The 18,310-nt window shown below is 37.6% G+C and overlaps 2 protein-coding genes across 2 annotated transcripts in view; both read right to left on the reverse strand.

Annotated features, from left to right (window-relative positions):
• LOC134754957 (small ribosomal subunit protein uS14m) overlaps positions 1 to 18,310 on the reverse strand; it is a 306,550-nt gene that overhangs the window by 204,192 nt on the left and 84,048 nt on the right. The window lies entirely within an intron of this gene.
• LOC134754808 (uncharacterized) overlaps positions 1 to 18,310 on the reverse strand; it is a 103,567-nt gene that overhangs the window by 3,938 nt on the left and 81,319 nt on the right. Inside the window, exons 2-5 of the mRNA XM_063691185.1 lie at positions 10,801 to 11,175; positions 2,078 to 2,202; positions 1,041 to 1,331; positions 782 to 971 (exon numbers count right to left, since the gene is read on the reverse strand). Of these exons, the coding sequence (XP_063547255.1) occupies positions 782 to 971; positions 1,041 to 1,331; positions 2,078 to 2,202; positions 10,801 to 11,153 (959 nt within the window). The 5' untranslated portion in view covers positions 11,154 to 11,175. The remainder of the gene's footprint in view (positions 1 to 781; positions 972 to 1,040; positions 1,332 to 2,077; positions 2,203 to 10,800; positions 11,176 to 18,310) is intronic.

Below are 18,310 nucleotides of genomic sequence, written 5' to 3' on the forward strand. Positions count from 1 at the left end.
TCCATGTGAACAGAAATCCAGCGCTTAAACACCGGACTCCTTATATCGTCAGAAACAGCCACAAGTATTTTTTTGTCGGAACAGCGCAGTCTCCTCCAGAACGAGGCAACGCGGGATCTAATTATCGCGATATACAACCGGTGTCGCGGTTACGAAGACATTAACAAATTACCACTTTTTACTTTGGAGCAGCCTGTATGTGTTAACAGCTCCTGAGGTAATAAAAAGTATGAAACCTTCTTCGATCTTATTGATTATCTTTTTTATTTCTGACATTAGTGACATTAATAAGATTCTGACTTTTGACAAATGTCATCATTGCCGCACATTTTCGAACAAGTTGTCAAAAACACCACTGATTAATACAGTCTGTTTCTTTTTGTGGTCGATCATTGGAATTAATTTTTGTTTGAAAATTTATTTTATTATCTTTTGATCTAAATAAAAAATGAATACCCTAATGCATATGTACATTTCGGCTTTGTTCAATGCCTAAGGACACCCTGTATAATAAAAAAAGTATGAGGTTAATAAAAAAAGAACGACGGAAGGCTAAGGCGAATTTATAGCTGGGCAAGTGTGTCGTAACTCAGGTAGATAGGTATCTCTCTCTCTCTGTCGGGTCGGTCCCTCATGTCTGAGGATCGTGGTCAGTATTAGTGGTGGGTTGCATCTGGAGCGGATGGTATACCTCCACCGGTCTCTGTCCAGCGCGTTTTAGACGACCGTGTATAAATCACAGGACGACGTCCTGCGTAGGTAGGTATAAAATAATGATTACCTGAGCTCTATGAATTCTACTATTACGTCGTTGCCGTTATCGTTCATCGAGTCTAACCCGAATAGGGCTTCTTTAAGTGCTTGGGTAAAATCTTCTGTAAATTGTTTGTACTCGTTACTTCTAGGATCGTAAAGCGCATCTGTGATTTCTTCATTGTCTATTTTTAATTCGCCCTCCATTACTTTAGGTACTGAAAAAAAAAAGTTGTTATCGTCTTGTCACCATACACTATTTAAATAACAAGTGACTTGATACACACCATACATTGAAAAATCATTATTATTTTCGACATCGGATTGGTCGTATTCTTCATCACTTCCGTGAGTCGTTGTCTCATCGTGACTGTAGCCAACTTGTTGGGTATCGTCAGGCTTTTCTGCGTCCAGAGTCTGGTCGTCGTGGTATGTGTGATCGTGGTCGTGACCGTGATTGTGGTGATGGTCGTGGTCGCGGTGGGACGCATGCCCGATGCCGCCGAGCGCCCGTGCTGAGCTGACGGACGCGTTGTACTGTTCCACCGGTGTCGGGGAATTAGTGAATAAAACACCAGCTGCAACAGATAATATTATATGTATTCATGGGAATAATTAAATAATAAACGTATCTTCGGAATCAAGACTGTTCTCGATTTTAATAATAAAATTAAGTTATACATACAGGTAACCATAACCAGCATAGCAAGGGTAAATTTAATGTCAAAAAAAGCAAGCTCCTTTAAGGTTTGACCTATCAAACATTCCACGCTACAGTGGAGTGTAGCTTTATTATAAGGGGGCATAAGTTTCCTACATGCGAAATTTAATCAATGTCGTGTCGGTTCAGTAATTTAGCCACAACTAGGTAACAAAGAGCATGATGCTGCTTTCGGATTAACAGTAATATTGGATAATTGTTTCCTATACAAGTATTGGTACACAGGTGACACTAGAGCGTAGAGAAATGCATGTAACCATAACCAATGCATAAAGGTATATGCCATGTAAAAGTTGGTAGCGGTATAATGTTGTTTGTTAGTAGGTTCGGATCGGTTTAGGAGACAAGTTCACAATGATTACTATCGCTTCTTCCAATTGCCATGTTAAAAATATCGGTTTTAAAGGGGCGCGAGTTATCTAACAGCGCCGCTCTAATCCTAAGTTTAACACAGAAGTCGAGCGATCTTGTCAAATACGTGACGATATGCAAGATATATAACGTTGGTTTACGAAAGATATATGATATGAACGATAACAATGGCCAAATCCGATTTTGTATAACGGTGGTTTCTGATCATGGTGAGGAGGTAGGTCTACTGACTGGCGGCGAGCGCGATGAGCGCGACGACGGCGGCCACCACGAGCCCTAGCAGCGTCCAGCACAGCGGTCGCTTGCAGCCGCCCTTCCCGCCACGCTTGTCTGCTGTCACATACAGCTTCTCCCCTCTGAAAATCACAAACGGGATATCTATATTTAACAAAAGGATATCCGAGAGAAAAACATTTTGTTTACATTTACTTAGTCGATTCCGTCTTGAATTTTTTCAATATGGCGGAGCCCTACTTTTTTTCAGTACTTTCACTAGTTACCTAAGTAGGTACCCTAATCGCAACGCAATACTAGGTAACTTATAGAAAAATGGTAAAATATCTATTTATGAAAATCCTATGTTAAATCTTATATATATTGTGAATATAGGTTTGCTAAAATTGATAGCTCTGTATTACTTAATCCACTACACGCCTCCCTAATTTAAATGTTGAAAAAATATATATAGGTACCTTATTAAATATGTACTACTACTATTCTCAGAAAGATACATATCGCCGGCGTTGTTAAAACCATAAGTATAGTAAATATAAATAACTAGGGCAACTGAGCTAAAAAACCTTTTTGAAATGACTCCGGAATGTCGGTGGTACTTAAGGGGCCCACTGACTATCAGTCCTAAGGACGATATCGGCCTGTCAGTTAGAACAAAAATTTGACAGTTCCGAACAACTGACAGGCCGATATCATCCGGCGGACTGATATTCAGTGGGCCCCTTTGCTGGGTCAGAGGGTCAATGCCACCTAGATTTGAGCCTAATGTCAACACGCTTACCTAAAGCGAGGTGTAGTCTAGCAAGAACTTGCGTGCAATTTTCATTACATTGCAGTATCTGATGAAACTTTTGAATGCAGTTTACCTTAGTAGTCGGCAATGTAACGTAAATTGCATGCAACTTCTTGCTAGTCTAAACCTCGCTTAATATAATAAGCAACTGTCGCATTCAATGAACAGATAACATAACATTGTGGTGCGGCCTGCGGCACTGTGTTGTCTTGTCATCGGTGGATCCGATTGTTACTGCTTTACGTACGATTTACTTTCTATTGATACTTACAATCCGTTTTATTTTACAAGCTTTCTATTAACTTGCAATGTACTTATGTATGTATGTATGTACATATCAAATCTTGCAAGTTAAATTTGACCCACTTGCCGACTTCCAATGAAGCTGAAAATTTGCATACATATGTATATTTAACCGGCTTTTAATAATAATTATGTGTCTTCATTATAAATAGTTGAACAAGTGAACTACATAATAATTATTTGATTATCAAGATTTTGTAACTGCTTAGCAGAATAAAATTGTCATTGTTATGGATATCCAAATAAATATGTCATCTCCATCTGCCACACCTCTACCTAGGTAGAGTTAGACTAGACAAGTCAGCAACGATTTTGATAGCTGTGCAAGTGTTATTTATGAGTCATAATTTCATAGAAGTTTAAAATAGCACTTGCAATATCGTTTCAGACTTATCTTGCTCTAACTCTACTGTTTTTGCAAAGTCGGTGTCGCGAAAAGAGTGCTCTTGACGCTAAAGCAATTAAATTTTACTACTAAGATCGAAATAAATGTCCAACGTGCCTTTATGACCATTATATTTGAAAATGAAAGTAGTGAATTTTCAAAATTTCGTGCATGACTTGTTTTGCTGAGAATACTTTAGTGAAACTGTGGAGTCCTTGCTATAAGTCAGCGGTCGGCAAGAGACGGGAGACGGCCCTCTCACTTGCGGCCCGCGAGCCACCCTGGCTATTTTGTATCGTAATGAGACTAAGTAAATAGTTTACCTATATGGAGATTAATTTTGATCCAAATAAAATAAGCTCGCAAGGGACTGAGAGAACCGCATCATAACACCGATGTGTTTTACATAGTTGTGCGCGTTTAATGCACGATGGAAGGCAGAGAGCTCGAGACCCAGGGGCGCGCTGCGCGCTGCAGTGCAGACTGCAGACTGGAGGTGAGCGGCGGGGTCGACGGCCGCGCATTGTGTGCTCCTGCCCGGCTCTAACACAATAACATACCACCAACCTCAGCACGCTCGCACGTGAATCCACAGCTATGTACCTACGTGTAAACTAACCGTACAATATCATCAAACACGAAAACCAATAATTGTTGAGCTTTTTATCTTAACCACTATACCCAGTGTTGGCCGAACGTTAATGCCATTGCCCATTAAAAATTAACCATTGAAAAGGTTAATGGCCATTAACCATTGACGGAAAATGAATTAGTAATGGCCATTAACATCAATGGCCATTAATATTAATTTATTTCGAAACATTGACAATTAAAACGAACTAATGGTTAATGGTTTCACAAACCATTAACAATTAAATCAATTTTTAATGATATTAAAAATGTGATTGATAATTAACAATTAACAAGAAGAAATATCATAATTTTATAAAGGCGTCCAAGGGATCAAAGGTCCGCAAGACTGAACTTGTAAAAGTTTTGAGTATGTATTACTCATCCTCCTTATGAACCCTGGCAGTACCTAGTGGACCTTAGGTTTGGTGCAACATAGGCGCACGCTGTTTTGGTAATCCGACTCGTCTTGATGAGCACTTAGGAGAGCAGTACCCATGATAGAGCTGATACTGAACCCTGGCAGTACCTAGTGGAACTAAGGTTTGGTGCAACATAGGCACACGCTGTTTTAGTCACCCGAATCGTCTTGATGAGCACTTAGGAGAGCAGTACCCATGATAGAGCTGATGCTGAACCCTGGCAGTACCTAGTGGAACTAAGGTTTGGTGCAACATAGGCACACGCTGTTTTAGTCACCCGACTCGTCTTGATGAGCACTTAGGAGAGCAGTACCCATGATAGAGCTGATGCTGAACCCTAGCAGCACATAGTGGAACTAAGGTTTGGTGCAACATAGGCACGCGCTGTTTTGGTCATCCGACTCGTCTTCATGAGCACTTAGGAGAGCAGTACCCATGATAGAGCTGATACTGATCCCTGGCAGTACCTAGTGGAATTAAGGTTTGGTGCAACATAGGCGCACGCTGTTTTGGTAATCCGACTCGTCTTGATGAGCACTTGGGAGAGCAGTACTCATGATAGAGCTGATGCTGAACCCTGGCAGTACATAGTGGAACTCAAGTTTTGTGCAACATATGCCTTTGTTGCACAAAACTTGAGTTCCACTATGTACTGCCAGGGTTCAGCATCAGCTCTGTCTTGGCTACTGCCCTTCCAAGTGCTTATCAAGACGAATCAGATTACGAAAACAGCGTGTTTACCTGACATTGCATCAACATGAAAATATTTCTAATCATGGTCATTTAAAAAATACAAAAATAACAAAACATAATTCAAAAATTCAAAATTCAAAATGTTTATTCTGTAAATAGGCTTAAGCTAGCTCTTTCACATGTCAACTTATAACTATATATACATAATTATTCTATTTTAACATAAATGCATCCTTATCTTCTACGAATTCCTTAACCGTATAATAAGCTTTTTGTAAAAGCTGTCGTTTTACAATTGACTTGAATTTATTCATTGACAATTTCGTTAAATTAGATGGTAACTTATTATAAAAGCGCACACTGTTCCCCATAAATGACATATTATTTACTCTATTTAAACGGTATTTCGGAATCGCCAATTTATTTTTATTTCTAGTGTTAAAATTGTGTATGTCACTATTCAATTTATACATGTCGATATTTTTCTTACATACATTATATTTTCGTAAATATATTGACAAGCAACAGTGAGAATATTGATTTCTTTAAATTTATCTTTAAGAGACATTCGCGTTCCTAAATTATATATGTTACGAACAGCACGCTTCTGTAAAACAAAAATTGAATTAATGTCAGCGGCTTTGCCCCACAATAAAATGCCGTAAGACATGACGCTGTGGAAATATCCAAAATACACCAGCCGTGCTGTCTCAACATCTGCAAGTTGACGGATTCTTTTAACTGCGTATGCTGCTGAACTTAGTCTACCGGCCAGTGTAGAAATGTGCGTACCCCACTGTAATTTTGAATCTAAGGTTAGGCCTAGAAAAACAGCTTTATGATCAAAATCTAAAATTTCGTCTTTTAAAACAACCTGAGCGTCACTCGCATGCTGTACATTAGGTAAAGAGAATTTTACACATTTAGTTTTCTTGGCATTGAGAAGTAAATTATTAGTAGTAAACCAATGAACTATATAGATTCAGCAGCACGTTTGTTATTACTTCCATCAGCTTAATAAAGAAGGATCAACCAGAACAGCGTGTGCCTAGATTGGATCATATCTGACTCCTAGTAAGTACGAGTACCTACACCTACTGCTACTGCCATAATTCAGTATTAGTTATCATGTACTTTGAATATTGCGCTCCAAAGTGCTCATTAGAACGAGTGGGATGACCAAAACAGCGTGTGCCTATGTTGCACCAAACCTGAGTTCCACTATGTACTGCCAATGTTCAGCATCAGCTCTATCATGGGTACTGCTCTCCTAAGTGCTCACCAAGACGAGTCGGATAACTAAAACAGCGTTTGCCTATGTTGCACCAAACCTTAGTTCCACTAGGTACTGCCAGGGTTTAGCATCAGCTCTATCATTGGTACTGCTCTTCCAAGTGCTCATCAAGACGAGTTGGATGATCAAAACAGCGCGTGCCTATGTTGCACCAAACCTTAGTTCCACTATGTACTGCCAGGGTTCAGCATCAGCTCTATCATGGGTACTGCTCTCCGAAGTGCTCATCAACGATTCAAATGACCAAAACCGCGTATGTCTATGTTGCACCAAACCTGAATTCCACAAGGTATATAGTAGCATAGAGTAACTTATACTAGAGCGGTACTGTCATAGTAAATTTTGTAACCCCAGTAAATTCACTGCCATCTGTCGACACACTTTAAAACTAAAAATAAATATTTATAAAAATACGATAAAATGTATTTAAATATGGATAAATGATTTTTTTTATTTGCATTAATTATTTTTATGATTTTGACCCATGTTCTTTCACTGATATGCGTTAAAATTATAAATAACAAACGAAACCGTCAACGCCCTCTATACGAGTGTAGGCCAAAACTAGTGGCGCCCTCTGATCGAGAATCAAATTTACGTGATTTTCGAGGCACGTTTTTTCCTTAGACTGTATCCATCTATTACGGAGTTATATCTATCTTTGATAGTAGGTACTGCTACTACTGCCAGGGTTCAGTCAGGGTCATTTTGCCGTCTCATTTTAAAATATCACGAATTTAATTTTATTAAACGTGAATGCAATTGAGAGTAATTCTAATTATTTGAAACTTGAATGGCCATTGAAGTTAATGGCCGTTAAAGTTATTGGCCATTAACGTCTCAAAAATTTAATTCGAATTAACTTTAATGCAATTGGTGCGTGATGCAATTGGTTAATGGCGAAACTAATGGTTAATGCAATTGATCAATGGTTAATTAAAATTAACAATTACGGCCAACACTGACTATACCGATGTATTTTGAATGTACCAATAGATCTTTGAACAAGTGATATGTATTTCCACAGTTCTCTGTTAAGGCTAGCAACGTATATTTTGCCATATTTGCGCAAATACGGCTCTGCATAATATCTTTTGTTTTTCTTTATTAAGGAAAGAGTGAATTGCTAATATACCTACATTTATTAGGAAAGGATCCTATCTCCTATCCTAATGTCAATGTTTGCGCAACTTTGCTAACAATGACTTTAGTTTGACAATGCTATAGAATACAGAGTACTCTAAAGAGTAAGTAGGTATGGAGTACTCTACACCAGCGGTTCTCAAACTTTTTTGGTGACGGAACCCTTTTGAAAAGCGAAATATTTGACGGAGCCCCAAATTAATAATTTTCGTTCGTCACCATTGTACTGTGGACCAGCCATATATTTAGAAGAACTGGATTTTGTTTTTTTTTCCTCTCAGAGCCCCTACAAAGGCTTTGCGGAGCCCTAGGTCTCCGCGGAGCACATTTTGAGAATGGCTGCTCTTCACAATCTGGACATTTTCTAGTTCACTGTTACAATGTGACCTAAAATGTTAAGTAAATTGAATCAATTGAAACAATAATATATTTACATATTTTTGCACTATCGGATGTTATGTGACATAAGTGTAGGTATTTACCATATATATAAGTTTAAGTAGTTAGCGTGACTAGAACGCGGGGTCTGGGCACTGCACGAATAAAAAGGGTCAGGAGATAATGGAACCCACCGCGTGCTCTATTTGTATTATGCTTGGAATTTGTTTCAGTCGATCTCTGCTATTGTCTCGTGTCATCCGCCGCACTCATAAATATGCAGACTTTCTCAAAACAAAATGAAATACTTAAAATATAACGCGACTTATTTGTTGTTTAGACACAATTGCTTAATAAACATAAAAGAATGCTGATGACTCCTTACTTCGAAAACTTTCTGCCGGATTTAAAATAAAAGAAAAACTTGTTAACCGAAAACCAATCCTTCTCATAGAAAATGGAGCAGCCATAGTAAATATTTGCTTAGTATAATCCCAAATCCTCCCAACGGGAATGCACTTATTTTTTAGCCACCGTGTATAAGCACCTACAATAAGTGCAGATAAATCGATTTGTTGTTATAGCGGCAACAGAAATACATCATCTGTGAAAATTTCAACTGTCTAGCTATCACGGTTCGTGAGATACAGCCTGGTGACAGACGGATAGACAGACAGACAGCGGAGTCTTAGTAATATGGTCCCGTTTTTACTCGTTTTTTGGGTACGGAACCCTAAAAAAATGTCAAGTCAAGTCAAGTCAAGTCAAAATCAACAAGCACTTTTAAATTGTCAAGTTTTACAAATATTACCTTAATCTAAATATCAGAGAATTAATTGATGCAGTTATTATTGTTCTTAAAAACATTGAATTATTATAGATAATGTCAAACTTAATTATAAGAATTTCACAAAAGGATCGTCAAACACCAAAATTGTATAAAAAATGTTCTTTATGTTCTTAATACAAATGTTCTTAATATAATCTCTTTCAAGCCCCAGAAGAAGAATATTCCAAACCGCTGAATTTGTTATCCTTGTATCTAATATATATAATGCTTTTTTACGAAGTTTAAAGTATCTCGTTTCGTTTGAAAAAATATTTTCAACCCCATTGAGGTATGACTTTTCAAACACTGAAATCTCTTTCCTGTTTTCTAATATTATGCTTTTTAAGAGTTTTAAAGTCTCGCACTTAAAAAAAGTACCTATTCGTACTTACCTTGTACCATAGAGTAACTTATACTATAGTAAATTTTGTAACCCCAGTAAATTCACTGCCATCTGTCGACACACTTTAAAACTAAAAATGAAGATTTATAAAAAATACGATAAAATGTATTTAAATATGGATAAATGTTTTTATTTTTATTTGCATTAATTATTTTTATGATTTTGACCCATGTTCTTTCACTGATATGCGTTAAAATTGTAAATAACAAACGAAACCATCAACGCCATCTATACGACAGTAGGCCAAAGCTAGTAGCGCCCTCTGATCGAGAGCCAAATTTTCTTGATTTACGAGGCACGTTTTTTTCCTTAGACTGTATCCATCTATTACGGAGTTATATCTATCTTTTCCCCTCAATAGCTCGGAACGCCGTCTTTTATCCTTTAAAACAAGCGGGGAAAAACGCATTTTATCCACTAGTGGGGAAAGTAATTTGACCTTGGATGGAGCGTGTTTAAGTAGCTTGACAGATAACAAAACGTAAAACGCTCATAATAATGGTTAGTTCGATATTAATTATCAGTAAATAAATGGTTTGAGAATCTAATAAAAAATACCAGATTTAGCCTTATTTAATGATTTTAAGTCATAAACCTTAAAATTCCATAATAAACGTTTGTTTTTTAATAATTATGTTAAATATAATTCTGAACGCACAAGTTAAGTCGATGCAATTTTAAAACGCATCATTGACATTTCATACGTCAGTTATGTAAACATTGTCAACAAAAATTTTACTTAATAACTTCTCACGTAAAAGTACAGAATTTCCAGTTTTTCTTATAATATCGTAATAAAAATGAGTGATTCCAGTTGATGAAGATGATCTAACGCGTGTGGATGTTGCACTTTCCTCGCAATAGTGAGGGGAAAAGTTTTGTGTTACACACGGGTGCAAATGTATTTTACTTCTCGTGTGTTAAAACACTCGCGGGTAAAATACAACTTTGCACCCTTGTATAACAAATAACTATTGCTTGTACTAACTTTCAACCCCTTTTTTATACCCCTTCGGAAAGAATTATCATAAACGCGGAAATTGATTTCCTTGTTTGCTAATATTGTGTTTATCTACGAAGTTTAATAATCCTCATAAAAATAAAATCCCTTTCTCATCTTAAGGTAAGAAATTTCAAAAATGCTGAAATTACTTTTCTTGTATTTTATTAAAATGTCTCATTACGAAGTTTTGAGTTCCTAGCTTAAAATAAAACTTGAACCCAATACAAATTTTCGTCTCCTTTTTAACACCCTCAGGGGTGGAAGTTTTTTAAAATCGCTTCTTATTTTTTGTGCACAATATAGATGGAACCTGATGTGTAAATTTCAACTTTCTATCTTTTGTAATAGTGATGATAAGTCAGTCAGTCAGGACATACGTATTTAGATAATTATATAGATTATTAAACTAGATACTTTATTGTAGTAGATTGTAAATGAACATACCTCATATACTTCCTGTGCTCGTTGACTGGTACAAAATATTCATCATATGGGTTCGTTACATTCATGTCTACTTCGACATCTTTCTTTTTTGTGTTTCCATTTCTAGGTTGCAAATTGATGAGTTCCAAGTTGACCGCCTCTAAAGTTTTCGATTCGCCGTTCAGTTCCTTGGTGTGGCCATTCTGGTGCGTGTGGTTGGAGGCGAAGGAGTCATTGTGGTTGGGGTCGTCGGGCTGGAAGGCGCGGTTGTCGAGGCCGGTCGTGGGCGGCGTCGGCGGTGACGGCGGTGACGGCGGCCGGTGCTGCGGCCGCGCCGGTGCGCCCGGTGACGCGGAGCGACTGTGGCTATCCATTAGCCAAGGTGCTGACTGACATCTGAAACAAATAATCTATTATCAATACGCGTCACTTTTGAGTAGGTACCTACCTACTAGCTTTTGTGAAATATAAGCAATCAAAATAGTAAATTAAAAAGTATAACTTAATAGGTAACAACTACAGTTTATTGAAATTATTTTAACACAAACTTTTCGAACTATTTATTTAGTATATAACCTATTTCTACAAATAATGACATAATATCGAACCTAACTATGTCATAATCAACTTTTATCCCGTGTTCTTCTTTCCTTGTGCAAACTAATTCTTTAAAAGGTACTGTACGAGTAAGTAGGTATGCTTTCTTATATAAGTATAGCTGTGCCCGCGGCTTCGCCTGCGTGGAATTCGGTCTGTGCCATGGCGAAGCAGACGCTCACGGGGACCTGTAGGCGCTTGAGGCGGAACGGGAAGTTGCTCGGGAAGAAGGGGATGCGCGGGATGAACACGGCTTCTCCAGAGCCACACTCCGTCAGGATCTGCACCTACATATGTATTGCGTACGATGTGTTTGGGATCACAATCGAGACTCGCGCTGGATTGCCGTTTCAGCCCAAAGCGAAGCGACCTGCCTGGCTAGAGCGCCACTGAGTCTCTCACCGTGGTCTTTCTCAGACTCCTGAGACCGTGCCCCTTGTAGCCTCAATGCGTTGCGAGACTTTCGCGAAAGATTCGATTTTTTTGGGAAGGCATAGTAAAGCGTATAAGTCCCAAATCGTTTGACAATTACTCCTCAAACGACATAGAAAAATGTTTTTTTTTTTTCTTAAAGTACCCACCTTCGTGGCCATTATTAAGAGGAAAGGGCACGGCCGCTTCTCCATACAAACCTCACCATTTTTCTCTATCATTATGAAAATATTTTTAGGTACATAATTTGATGTATATTTATCATAGCTAAACGCTACGTTTTCTACGTTTGACTTTTTTAGATTTTTTTTGATTATTGTAAAAACTAGGAGCGAAAAACAGATTTAATGCAATTTTTTTAATGCTTCTAACTTTTATAATAAGTAATTAAAAATTCCAAAAACACAAACGTACACGGGACATAGCTGTGGTTGATACACAACTAATTGTGTCAAAATATTTTGAATAATGTTAATATCAAGAGAGGAAAATGAGGACTAACAGTTGTACCAAAGGTGATTTCGCGCGGGTCCTCCACTCTCGTCTTAAGTGCTTAAAGGATGCGATACGCATGAATATGGATGCGATATAATTACGATTAGGTATAATTCATGATGGAGAAAATTAATAATAAATTTTAAATAATTATTTATGCAATTAAACGCGTGTTGATATGCGTGTTGATTTTACCACTATTTAACTATGAATACTTGATTACTTAATGTTACTCTGTTCCCCAAAAGATGGCACTGTGCAATGTGTGGCAATTAATTTATTGTGTAATTAAAAAAATAATTTGTTGATATTAATTTGGCAAAATCCTTCCTCGGTGGCGTACACCAGTACACAGTACGTTGTGACATGAATAGTCACAACGTACTAATTTCAGCGCCATCTGTTACTTTGGCAGGGTACTCGATAGTCGTAGCACATATTTGAAGAAAAAGTTTGCATCTCCTTCCTAACTAGCGCTATAAGATTCAGGTGCAACTCAATTAGTCGAGTGTGCTCAAACGATAAAAATGTCAAATAAGGAGTTCTCTGAATAAAATATTTCCGTTGGCAGAATTAATCTTGGTGTTCCTAAGATGTATTTAAGAAGTGGAGCTACCCATATTTTTGATGTAGGGGGGTGGGAATGTTTAAGATTAGGTTCTAAGTCGTTTAGTATTATTTTCAACTAAAACAAAAGACGTATACGTAGATTTCATGTAAATCAGTTCAGGCGGTTATTGATTCCCCCTACAATATTACACCTTCCTTTTCAGTTTTAAGGCAATTTTTTTGGGATTAAAACTACCCTATGTTCTTCTACGGGACTCAAACTATCTCTACAATGTGTGGCCTGTAATAGGAGCAAAAGATTAAACTGTAGGCTATACTCCTCAAACTGACCAACATTTGTTCAGCGACTTTTAAAAATAATGAAGACTTTAGACTTCGTATTTTTCATACAAAATAAATATTACCTACAATGTACGCCATTATCATTGTGATTGAGGTTGCCTGTCACACCTTAAACATAACAAAATTCGCAATACATTGCGTCTTGGAAAAAACTTTAAAGTGTTTTAACAATCAAAACACAAGTTATTTTTAAAAGTCGCTGAACAAATGTTGGTCGGTATAAGGAGTACAACCTACAGTTTAACTTTTTGCTCCTATTACAGGCCACACATTGTATACCAAATTTTATCTAAATCGGTTCAGCGGTTATTGAATCCCATACCAATTTCCACCTCCCTTTTCACACCCTTAAGGGATGATATTTGAGATTAAAACTATCCTATGCTCTTCACTGGGACTCAAACTATCTCTATACCAAATTTAAACTAAATTGGTTCAGCGGTTTAAACGTGAAGAGGAGTTAAGAAAGAAGAAAAGAAGAAAAGTATTTTTTTTCGTATATTTTGTGTTTTCACTCCGGAATGGTGTCATTTTGATATCATAAATGAATTCGGCATACCCGATATATACAAAACGAGACCTAATTTGGCCTTGTAGCTTAAATTATATAGTTATCAAGAAAAATTTTTTAACCCCTTTTTCACAACCTTAGAAATAGAATAGAATAGGGTAGAATGTTTAAAAACGCTGAAAGTAATTTTCTTGCTTTTTAATATAATACCTTTTTGCAAGTTTCAAGTTCCTAGCTTAAAATAAAATTTGCACCCCAAGACAAACTTTCATCCCCTTTTCAACCCCCTGAGGGGTTAAATATCCAAAAACGTCGAAATTACTTTTTTTGTAATCGTCTATTATACCTTTCTAAGAAGTTTCAAAGCATTTGTAATGGATTCAAACATTCAACCCTCTTTTAACCCCGTTAGGGGACGAATTCTTGAAAACGCTGAAATCACTTTTCCTGTATTATAATAATATGCCCATATACAAAGATTCAAGTAACGCACTCGAAAAAAAATGTTGATTTCCATACAAACTTTCAACCTCTTTTTCACCTCCTTAGGGGATGAATTTTCAAAAACGCTGAAATGGGTTTTCTTGTAATTCCATTATATATCTTTTTACGAAGTTTCAAATTGCTAGCTTAAAATAAATCTTGAGCCCCATACAAACTTTCATCCCCTTTTTAATCCCCTTAGGGGTAAAATTTCTCAAATGTTTATAGCCTATAACCTGGCCGTAGATTTTTTCGACAGATTAGTAAAGTTTGCATCAAAATCCGTTCAGCCGTTTTCATTTGATGCGCGGAAAAATAAACAGACAAACAGACAAAAATTCTAAAAACTGTTGGAACGCGTTCTGTAATCGATTCTAAGTATCCCCAGCCAATTTTTTTTCGAATATCTTCCATGTACAGACTTTCGACCCTCTTCCGCTTTATTATATGTATAGATAGAGTATACATTTTTTTAAATTCGTAGGTACATTTTTTAAAACCTACTCGTGTGTTCATCGATACGAGTACAACGTACGTACCTAATTACCTGTGTATGAATGTTCGAATTAGCTACATGGTGTTCGGTTTTGTACTGTACTTTTTTACCGTTTTTGTAACAAATATAAAGTTTCATTCCAGTTCACAATTAGAGTTATAAAACTGTGTGCATTCGTGAAGCAGAGCAAGGCTGAAGTAAATAGTGACGTGTGTAAGGTCACGTGACCTTACCAAAGCGCACGATCAAGCCCGGAATATATAGTAGTGGCGCGCGCGCACGCGCAGCAGCCGTCCTTAGTCCCAATACCGAAGTGGCGCTGACGAGGCAAACAGCCTCTTACCACGGACCATGCAGCCGTTCCTTACCTAATTGTGACGTAATGTCACAAACACTAATCATTTCTTTCACTTACATTATGTTCATGTGAAACGGAGCTAACTTATCCCAAAACTGGTCTTAAAATAGGACTTCTTCTTAAATTAAATAATTTCACGGTTTAGACACTTGTTTTAGTCACTCGCGCGACATGTTTCGGAGAGCCTAGGTTTCCATTCTCAAGCACTAATAAACCGTAAAATTATTTAATGTTAGTATGTCTCACAACAGTTTAAATTCGATTTCTTCTTAAATTGTCTATGAAATGGGGACATAAATATTGATGTAATTTTTTCAAACAACGATAGACAATAAAAGGCCACCGAAGTAGGTACCTAGTCTTATAAGCTCAACGTTTGGTTGTTTTGCTAACGTTAGTAGGTACAAAACCAAAAAATAATACTGAATCAAATATTTTTATTCTAGTATCCTGAATGACCTTGGACCAATGGACCCGGATGTGTTGAGCCTACGTCACAATATTTATATAAGTAAATATATTGTATACATGTCTTTTCGCGGATACTTTTATAAATTGAAATTTGTATACGAGTAGGGAGTAGTTTTATTAAGTTATGTAAGGCCACTGTAAGGCCCTTAGTTTATTACTGTTTTTTTTTCTCTATAGGAAAATCCAAAGTTGGGTTCTTTTTCCTGATGTTTAAACGATACAAAATAATAATAATGAATAATGATTTATTGGTAAATGGGACATTTACACGTCGAGTCAGACCAATGATGATGATGATGATAATAGACGCGTGACATTCATAGTTGACAAAACTCAAATGCAGAAGGGCTAAGATGGCCGGCTCTTTATCATTCGTCGCCATGCCTATCACGTGACGCATGATATGACAGGTGATAAAAACGCGACCATGATACCGCTGCAGGCAATATTTAGTAGATGATTGTGACAGTTGACATATTGGCGTCAGCCGTACGACTTACTCAATATAGGTTACGTAAAAACCCCGTAGGGGTCGGAACAAAAACAATGTACCTAATTAAGTCCGACTCACGCCTGACTACACATTTCTAATAGGTTTTCCTGTGTGATCTATAGGTAAAGATTTATTTTGTATATTTTGTCAAAGTTTTAGACCCAGTAGTTTCGGAGATAAAGGGGGGAGGGGGGGGTGGTGGTCATTTTTTGCCTATTTTCTTGAATAACTTCTAAACAGTTATCATAAAATTATAAAATAAATATATATTTGAGATTCTCACAATGAGCTCTTTCATGTGATATGTAACACGATATAGAATGAAAAACTGTACCTCAAAAGGAAAAAACGGAACCCTTATAGGATCACTCGTGCGTCTGTCTGTCCGTCTGTCACAGCTTATTTTCTTCAAAACTACTAGACAATTAAGTTGAAATTTGGTATACATATGTAAGCGTGACCCAAAGACGGACATGTAACGTATTCAAATTAATTTTAAACATGGGGGCCACTTTTGGGGGGTAAATGAGTCTTTGGGTCACAAACTTACATATGTGTACCAGATTTCAACTTAATTGGTCCAGGAGTTTTGGAGAAAATAGGCTGTGACAGACCGACATACGCACGAGTGATCCTATAAGGGTTCCGTTTTTTCCTTTTGAGGTACGGAACCCTAAAAATCCCACTAGTTACCACCAAAGCGAGTTGGTGGTATAAACGTGCCTCTTAAGGCGGGATTCTACCAGGTGTGCGGCACTGTGCGGCACAAGCATTTTTGTACTGAATATGCTTGTGCCACACATTGGTGGTATCCCGCCCTTATAGGTGGACGTGGTTCAACAGAATCGAGGTAGGCCATTCAGAAGGAAGATCTCACGACACTACACCTGAGTACACCTGGGCCTGGGGGCCTAGCCAATATGATAAGATGTATCGGGACGACAGATGCTACGAAAAGTCACGTGACTTCTCGGCTAGCGGCCTCCTGAGAGGAGAACGGGCTCACCGGGCTCGGAGGCGCAGGCGCTTCCCGGGCCGGGGCTCGGGCGCGCGCGACCAAGAGTAGTGCAAGCACGGGGCGCCGCCGCCGGCTCCGTGCGATGGCGTCACCCTGTAACGGCCGCGCTCGCTACGCAAGAACCTGCCGCTTGTCGGCATCATGGTTAGCTGATCATACTACTATCACCACTTCACGAATATATAAATGGATTATACAATATAGTAAAGCGAACACTATCCGTATGATAACAAAATTTATAATGATTGAACTGAGCAAGCATGTATGTAACGCAGGTAAGCCGAATCGTCTGCGAAGCACGCAATGACGTGCGAATGAATCTCTACAGAGGAATGCAAACAACAATATTGTTTCAGTTATGTAAACAATGTATTTCAGGGGTGTTTCTTTTTTAATGAACAGAATATATTTAAAAAGTAACATTTTGATGCTGTTCTTGTGTCACTCGGCTATTATGAAAAATAGATAATAGATTCCTCCTTAGGTATATCGATTGAGATCTTGGATTGACGTACCTACATATAAAAATATGATACTTACCTATATCTTTTTTGCTGAACTATTTTTAATAATAAAATTGACATGCTCTTTATTAGTCGCGGTATTTAGCTGATTTTATTTGTGCACCCTGTATTATACCGATTGTATTATTTATGCATAATTGTTATTGCATCACTTCAAAGAGCCTAGTTAGACTCATTTTTGTCACTAATATAATTATAGAATACTAGCGACCCGCCCCGGCTTCGCACGGGTAGTTCAACTAATTTACACAAAACCTTTACAAGTTATACATATTATAAACAGCTTCCTCTTGAATCAGTATCTATTAAAAAACCGCATCAAAATCCGTTGCGTAGTTTTAAAGATCTAAGCATACATCGGGACAGATATACATACAGACAGCGGAAAGCTACTTTGTTTTATACTATGTAGTGATGATGAAGTCAATATACCTACGTCTTATAAAATTATTTGTTCTGAATAATGAAATTGGATTTGTGTCACTGTATATTAGATATTGCAGTAAAACATATACTTCTGCACAACACGTATAATTTGTTAAACACTTCCGAACATCACTAAAAAAATCTACACATGGAATTAAAAAAAAAAATCATATAACCAAAACAAATTGTTTTTCTGACGGTCCGCTTTCCGCACTGGCGTGAACTGCATAGGAGAGACGGGCCGAAACATTTCCACCAGATTGTCCGAGCACATACGTAGTATGAAGAACAGGGATAGCCGGGGTTCTGCGGTGA

The sequence above is a fragment of the Cydia strobilella genome, chromosome Z (genome assembly GCF_947568885.1).
Source record: "Cydia strobilella chromosome Z, ilCydStro3.1, whole genome shotgun sequence".
In the NCBI taxonomy this organism is placed as follows: domain Eukaryota; kingdom Metazoa; phylum Arthropoda; class Insecta; order Lepidoptera; family Tortricidae; genus Cydia; species Cydia strobilella.